Source organism: Poecilia formosa, unplaced genomic scaffold, assembly GCF_000485575.1.
Source record: "Poecilia formosa unplaced genomic scaffold, Poecilia_formosa-5.1.2 Scaffold337, whole genome shotgun sequence".
In the NCBI taxonomy this organism is placed as follows: Eukaryota; Metazoa; Chordata; class Actinopteri; order Cyprinodontiformes; family Poeciliidae; genus Poecilia; species Poecilia formosa.
Window position 1 is genome coordinate 575,801 of NW_006800276.1, and position 7,858 is coordinate 583,658.

The following is a 7,858-nucleotide window of genomic DNA, read 5'->3' on the forward strand; positions in this document are numbered from 1 at the left end:
TGTTGATGCATTTTGACTTGCTTCAATTTTCCGCCGCAACACGCAGCAAACTTCCCCTTTCACTCAGTGTGATATAGTTCCACATCGCTGTTGCTGTGCGTTTGCGCAGAGTGAAGGAAAGAGGAGACCAGCTGCACAGGCAGGCTGGAAATGAGATGATCGGTATCGGCAACAAGAGCCAATGATCGCCGATCACCGATCATGCACTTTTTCACAAAAACCGGCCCGATTATGATCGGTGACCGATCGATCGGCACACCTCTACTGAGAACTAATCCAGAGTACCATGAGTTTGGTCAAAACAAGAAAAACAAGAATGGAGGACGTTTGAAGATGCGGTTAAATTGATGCATAATTGACCTTTCATCTTTACTGGCTCTGAATGAAAGGTCAATAAAAAGTTACGTTTTGTGTCATTTCCCATCCCAGCATTTACGTCTCAGGTTGTAAAAGTTCAGAGGTTTGCTCTAACGTTTCTCTAACCAATAGCAGAGCGTGACAGAAGATATAAAAATCAGAGTCAGAGGGATTTTGTTCTCACAGCTGGATGAAGGAAAGATGCCCAGTCAGCAGAGACGGTCGGCACCAAACTCCGAACAGGTGAAACATTCAGAGCCGGGATGTCAGTGGATCAAACGCTAACTTCCAGTTTAACCATTGCTGATGTTTTATCTTTATTTATTCTCCATTTCTCTCAGGCACTCGAGTCTAATACAGAAATTATTTTTTCTGTTTTCAGCATTTTTGTTGATGTGATCCAAACTTGAGGAAACATTTGGTCTTCTGAAGGTTTGATTTATAAATTCCTCTTTTTCAGTTTAACTGATATTTTTATTTTAAAGTGCTGCCACAAAGTTTAGTTTCTTTTCTTTGGAGTTTTGAAATTTGTAAAGTTTGGAGTTCAGCAGGAAACCATAACATTTTTAACACAGTATGAGTTATTTTAGATTTTAATTGCTTACAACCCGGTTATGTTGCAGAGTTTGATCTGTTGTTTTCCTGCTCAGCCTTTAGCTGCTTTTCTCCTTTATTTTTTTTAAATCCACGTAAAAACATAAGAGGCTACAAAAAGGGGTGAAATCTTTTCTTGCATTTTTTTTTACTTTTTGAGGACTTTATTAAAATGTAAGGAGTACATTCAACATTTTTCATGATCTCTTTTCATTCAGAAGCATTTGTTTCAGTAAAACTGGAGATTTACGTTCTTCCAAACGTTCAGTGTGTGAACAGTTGATCAATGTGGAGAGTCAGTTACAGCCGTCTGCCTTCAGGCAGAAACACATGATTTTTCAGAGTATTTTACAGAAATGGGAGTTTATCTTAGCACATATTTAATAAGTAAAATAAGATTTAAAGACAAAGTCACTGTGAAATGTTATTGTGTACATAGATAAAAAATTGTGAAACTTGTAAGAGGAATAAAACTACAGGTGTTGTCAAATGCCAAAGAAAATGATGTAAAATCTAATTATTTCTGTGAAGGTGAAAAGTTTTATTATTGAGATGTAAAACCCATGAAATGTTTTGTGCCTCTATACCTAACTAACCCCACTAAAAGAAGAATTTAATAATCCAAAACTCACTCATGTTTCCTCTAAGATGGCATTAATTTCTCCTGAGACTAAAGCATTTTAAATGTTTGTCTTAATAGTTTCATTTTATATCAATTAGTGCATCACAGGCCAGGTTAGCAACAGAGTTTTATGTTTGTGTGCTGTTTCAAATGTTTATATTATTATTTTTATTATTATTATTATTATTAAATCAGCTGTTAATTCCAAAACTATTTTCTTTTTTTTTGCGAAAAGAAAAGGTTTGAAGAGTTCAGATGATAAGTTCTTTTTGCTGCTAGAATAAGTTTATAGTAAAATGTGACTTTTCATCCATCTTTAAAAGCATCTGTGGATTTCCTGTTCGCAAAGACGAAACTGCCTGAAATTTAAGGATTAAGTTCATCAAAGTTTTCACTTTATGCACTTTAATCTTCATCCTGCCTGATTTTGCTCTGAGGTGGTTAAAGGCCTTCAGATAACAGAAGATGTGAGCATAGTGCTGAAAAGCTTGGTGCAAAAATCACATCTACACAAATCCATCATGTCTGCCTGTTCTCTTTACAAACTCAAGTTTCAGTAAAGAAGATTTTATCTAAGCCTTGAAATAAATGTATGAACTTGTAATTCTTGCCCAGAATGGTGAACCATGTTTCTAGACAGAGGCGAGGCTCAGAAACATCCACCTGGGTGCCGGTGCTGTGAAACGTGTCCCCTGACAGATGAAGGAGTGATCTTTGTGGTAGTGAATCTTCAGCGGCTCAGATTACTTCAACTTTTTAACATTTCTGAATGTTTTCTTCGTCAGGCCGCCATCTAGAGTTTGTCCTGTTGGGAGCCTTTAATGCCAAGGTGGGGAATGACAAAGTTACCTGGAGAAAACAACAAGGTGAACCTCTGTAATTTTAATCTGAAGGAATGGGAGGAAGCCATGAAAAATGGACCTTTGGTTGCTGAACCACTCAGTACCCTGGAAATGAAAAGCAGTTTCCAGGGATGCTGTTTGGTTAACCGGATGATGGGTGGATTGATGGATGGGTATTGAGAAGTGAATATTGACCTGTGTGTTTTCAGGCTGACCCTGAAGCTCTGGACCAGGACGGTTTGGTAGGAGACGATGATGGAACCATTGAAGGAAAACATTTCTTCCCATGAATACTTCATCTTCAGTGGCTTCAGTGAACTTGGAGCTCTGAAATCCTTCATTTCTATCCCCTTCCTGATTCTGTTCTTTGTGTCTCTGTTTGCCAACTCCCTGCTGATCTATGTGGTCATTTCACAGAGGAGCCTCCACTCCCCGATGTACATCCTCATCGCCTGCATGTCATTTGTTGATATGTGCCTGCCACTGATTCTCATCCCCAACCTGTTGCTGAACGTCTTGTTCAACGCGAGCGGGATCTCTCTGAGCGGCTGCCTGGTTCAGATGTTTTTGATTCATATGTTAGGCGCTTGTCAGTCGGCTCTTCTGGTCTGGATGGCATTGGACCGATACTTTGCCATCTGCAGGCCCCTTTCCTACCATGATCACATGTCTTTACCTGGATTCCTCAGGTTTATCATCCCTGTTATGATCAGGGATGTGATCATGGTGTCAGCGGTTGTGATTCTGGCAGGTAAAGTGTTGTACTGCTTCAGGAATGTGATAAACCACTGCTTCTGTGAGCACATGGCCTTGGTGGAGTTGGGCTGTGGCAGCACAGCCATCAACAGTCTGGTTGGCTTAATAACAGTCTTCATGGTCACTATAGTTGATTTCTTGTGCATCACCGCTTCATATATAATCATATTCCGTTCTGTGCTGCGTTCAGGTAAATCCAGCGCTAAAGCTCTGCACACCTGCTTCACTCACATCATCGTCATGGTCATCAGTTTGACCTTCTTACTCACGGCTTACTTGGCGTATCGGATGAACAGTCTCCCAAACGCTGGCCGTCTCTTTGTCAGCACCATGTACATGTTCCTTCCCAGCTGTATAAACCCGATCATCTACGGAGTCAGAACCACTGAGATTCGACAAAATGTCCTCAAAGTGCTGTTTACTTATTGGTAGGTAAAAACTGTGAATTATTTTTTTAATACTAAGAAAATTTTCTACAAATGTCAATAAAGTACTTTTTCAGTCATTCTGTCGTACTGCTTCTTTCGGGATCATTGTTTGGTTTACGACCCAAACTGGACCAATTCCCTCCCTTTGATAAAGAAGTCACATTCCAGTCAGTTTTTTGTCCTATGGCCACAAAAAAGATCAAATCTCCAGTCTTATCTCCAGTGATAGTTGGAATCAAGTTTTGTTCTGAAATCAGTATCACCATAATTGGCCAACAGGACTTCCTACGAATTTAGGAAATCCTGACCAAACGTTTTACATCAGCAGGACTAGATAAACCCGCCGGGAGACCAAACCCTGCTACCAGCCCACAGGTGACCTTCCTAGACGACATCATGACACATCCAGGTGCTCAAAGATGGCGACCGTTCATCAGTGTGATAGGGAACAGTCTGTTGAATGGATGGTTTGGTGAATGCTCCAGTATTAATCCACAGATGGTCCATAAGCATGTGTGAAGACAAATGTGCATCAAGACAGCAATTCTTACCAAGCCAGCAGAAATTCTTGAAAATATAGATAGTAAACTAATTATAAGTAAATTGCATTATTTACTTGGATTGGACTAATTTCCTTACATTAAAATGAATATTCACAATCAGATCAACATACGTTGCAGAATCTCTAATCAAACATTGTAAACAAACTACAATAAAAATTTTAGCACAAGTTTGCAACATGGTTCACTAAGCAATTAAGTCTTGTCCTTAAAGTGAAGTCCTGCATAGAACTATGAAACCTAGAGCAAGGTAGATGTCAGTTTTACATTAAAACAATCAACAAATTATCCATTTCTGATTATGTGAAAGTTTGTAAGTTGGTAGAAACCTTTGACCTGCAGATCAGGATATCTCATGAAATCATCAAAGCCTCTGTCCAGAAACTGGGAAACAGAGTTTAACTGGGAAAGACGGCTGGAGTTCAGATTGGTCAAATCCAGTGACAGATTTTGGTCTACTCTCCTTTTCAGAGTTGTGTTATTCAGTTGCATTTAAGGGTTTTTGAGCATGATTTGCCTGTTTAGGGTTATGCCACATCATCTCAATCAGATTAACATCAGGGCTTTTGACGTTAATCTCCTACAGAACCTTAATTGTTCTGTTTTTAGGCACTCAGAATGAAAAGTTTGAAGGAAGTTGCAGAGTTTATGTTGTTTTTCTCATTTCCCTTCCCAGCATTTACACCAGGGGTCCCCAAACTACGGCATCCACATTTGGTCCAGCCCCCTGAACAATACCAGAGAGCATTCAGATTTTTTTTCATTTATTGTATTTTCCGGTTTATATGTGGATTTTTCTTCAACCACCAGGGGGCTCTTTAGCAGGAAACGTGTCCTGTAAACTGTGGGGCGCATTACTGCCATCTGTTGGACTTTTAGGGAACTGCTTGACTTTTATGTTATTTAATCAGTACGGTTGTTTGCTAGCGGGAGAGCAGATGAACACGTGTCTGTTATGAACGCTGCATTCCAGGTTGAATTCTTCGAAGCGATGCCTGTAAGTAGCAGCTTATACTTCAAAACGAGTCTTTATGTTAACATATGAGAAATTAATATGTTATAGTTACATTCCCTCAGTGGAATATATACTAGTTAGTCCCAGTGACCGTTTCACTCATGGTTTTTGCCCATGTGCTTTCTGGGTAAAAATCAATCGAGAAATGCATCCCCCCCCCCAACAATCTCCGGCCCCCCACCAGAGAAGGGAAAAAGGGAAGGCCCTCACAGGAAAAAGTTTGGGGACCACTGATTTACACTTTTGGAGTTGTAATAGTTCAGCGATGAGCTCTATTTTGTCTTCAGCCAATGGCAGCGGGCCAGAAGGTATAAAAGTGCTGACTCAGAGGAAGTAGTTTCTCACAGCTGGGTGAAGAAGAGATGTTTAGCCTGCAGAGATGTTCAGTAGCACACGTCCAACAACAGGTGAAGCATACAGCATTATGTTAACTTGTAATTTAACCACCAGATCATTCCTGTTCTCACTCAGGTTTTAACTTGTGTGTCACTTTATCTTTCAGGTACTTTAGTCACCGATACAAAATCACTAAATACTTTCTTCCTGTGTTTTCAGCATATTTGTTGATGTGAAGTCAAACCCGAGGAAATAACTTCTGCTTTTTCTAAGGTTTGTCTGACAAAATAATCACTAAAGTTCTACTGATTTCTCTAAAGTTCGGCTAAAAGGTTTATATCAATGTCTTTTGAGGTTGAAATCTTAAATCACTGGAGTTCTGAGTTAAGCAGGGAACTGCTTAATCAGTGAGTTTATATTTTATTGTAGTTTTTAACAGTTGTTCAGTTTTTATTTATTTGAAACCAGCTCAACCTTTATCTGCTTTTCTTTCAAGAATATAAACTCAAGTGAAAGCAGAAGATGTTGCAAAGTCATTTTTCTTTATTTTTAACTTATTATAAAAGGTAAAAAAAGACAAAAATGCCATTGAGAAAATATTGAATAGATTCCAAATTTGTTTCTTTTTCAACAACTTTTCTTGTTTCAGTGAAACAGGTGAGCCAAGTGAGGCGTTGGAGGTTGGGGAGTTACTTAAAGCAGCTTTCCATCACAATCGCTTTATTTGCCAAGACGTTTACAGCATGACAGAGTTTTTCTTGGCATAAACTCACATATTTAATAAATCATGCTGAAATGTTGTTAATATAAGTCATGCAAACTCTGAAACTTGTAAGATAAAATTATGGATATAAAATTCCAAAAATATATTTTAAATCTTTTAGACATCCATTTCTGTTCAAATAAAAATGAAACATTTTGTTATTGAGATAAAAAAAAATCTGTGATGAAGTAAATGAAACATTTTTGCCTCCATTTCTGACCAAAAATGCTTTTTTCTGCTGCAGTGTTAATTTCTCATGAGACTGAAGTATTTTAAATGTTTTTATTAATACACATCTATTAATAGATATATTTTCTTTTTTAAAACTTTCTGTTATTTATCTCCTTGCAGATTTCTTTAGTTTCTTGCTTTTCCAGGCACTGCACCGGATTTTAGCAATAGGTAATCCACTAGTTATTGATAAATGAGTTATCACTGATTATAAAATACTTTTCATGTATCATGTAAAAACTATCAGAGTTCATTAAGGGTTCTTGTTCAGAACATGAATAGTTCTTTGCTCTCAACTCCTAGAGTAAAATGTTTTATATATATATATATATATATATGTGTGTGTGTGTGTGTATTTAAAGCTATTTGTGAATGTCCTGCACACAAAGATGAAACAGTCTGGAATTTAAGGATTATGTTTATCAAAGTGTTTTCTTCTTTTCTGTAATCTTTGTCCTGTCTGTTGAAGGCCTTTACATAAAGGAAGCTGTGAGCACAGAGCAGAAATGTTTGGTGCAAAGACACTAAGATATAAAAATATTAATTTATTTTGAAGTGTAATCGTGTTCCTGGTGAGAATGAAATGCATTTGGAAAGAAACTAATGTTACAAAAAGCATTCAGTTTGTCCTCCAAGCAGCGCAAGCCTCAACTATAGAGGAAGGTCTGGATAACCTAAGCCAGCATAACTACAAGCTTCACTAAAAAATGAAACAGGTTTTAATCTTAAAAGTAGACAGGGTGTCTGCCTCACTGAACAGGAGCCTAAAAGATCTGCCTCCTGTTTTACGTTTAGAGCCTCCAGGAACCAGCAGTGATCGTGTTTTATGAAATAAGAAAGGTTCTGTTAGGAACATCTGGACCAATCAGATCTCTCATGTATTGTACAGATTGATTATTAACAGCTTTGTGGGCGAGAACAACTCCTAATTCCCTTATGAATGTTTATCAGAAGTCCTGGTCCTGTGTTTTATATCAGCTGAAGGCTTTCAACAGTGTTTGAGGACTTCCTGATAGTAAAGAGCCTTGAAACAGTGAATGCCTGGGCCATCACCGCTTGGCCAGACTGGTCAGTCAGCTTCCTATAAGACTCAGGACTTTGGATACACCAGTTCAGATTACACATACTTCCAATAAGTTGTTGTCTTTGCATGGCTGCCATGTGGAGTTAAATCTTCTTGTGAGGCTTTATTGGCCAAGTGAGGAATGACAAAATTACCTAGATAATACAACCAGGTGAACCTCCTCCTTAATCCCAAGCAGAGTCATGTCCGGTTGTTGAATATTTAATCTTGGGTAGGGCTGAAACGATTCCTCGAATGATTCGAGTACCTCGATTACTAAAATTCCTCGAG

At 38.3% G+C, this 7,858-nt stretch overlaps 2 protein-coding genes across 2 annotated transcripts in view; one reads left to right on the forward strand and one right to left on the reverse strand.

Annotated features, from left to right (window-relative positions):
• Positions 1–7,858, reverse strand: part of LOC103152994 (olfactory receptor 52K1-like) — a 52,511-nt gene that overhangs the window by 41,807 nt on the left and 2,846 nt on the right. The window lies entirely within an intron of this gene.
• LOC103153018 (olfactory receptor 52N2-like) lies at positions 2,506–3,627 on the forward strand. Its single transcript, XM_016661575.1, has one exon. The coding sequence runs from the start codon at positions 2,668–2,670 to the stop codon at positions 3,601–3,603; it is 936 nt and encodes a 311-aa protein (XP_016517061.1). The 5' UTR covers positions 2,506–2,667; the 3' UTR covers positions 3,604–3,627.

Bases quoted from the DNA above. Each gene is read 5' to 3' on its own strand.
- LOC103153018 (XM_016661575.1), top strand. From the start codon at position 2,668: ATGATGGAACCATTGAAGGAAAACATTTCTTCCCATGAATACTTCATC.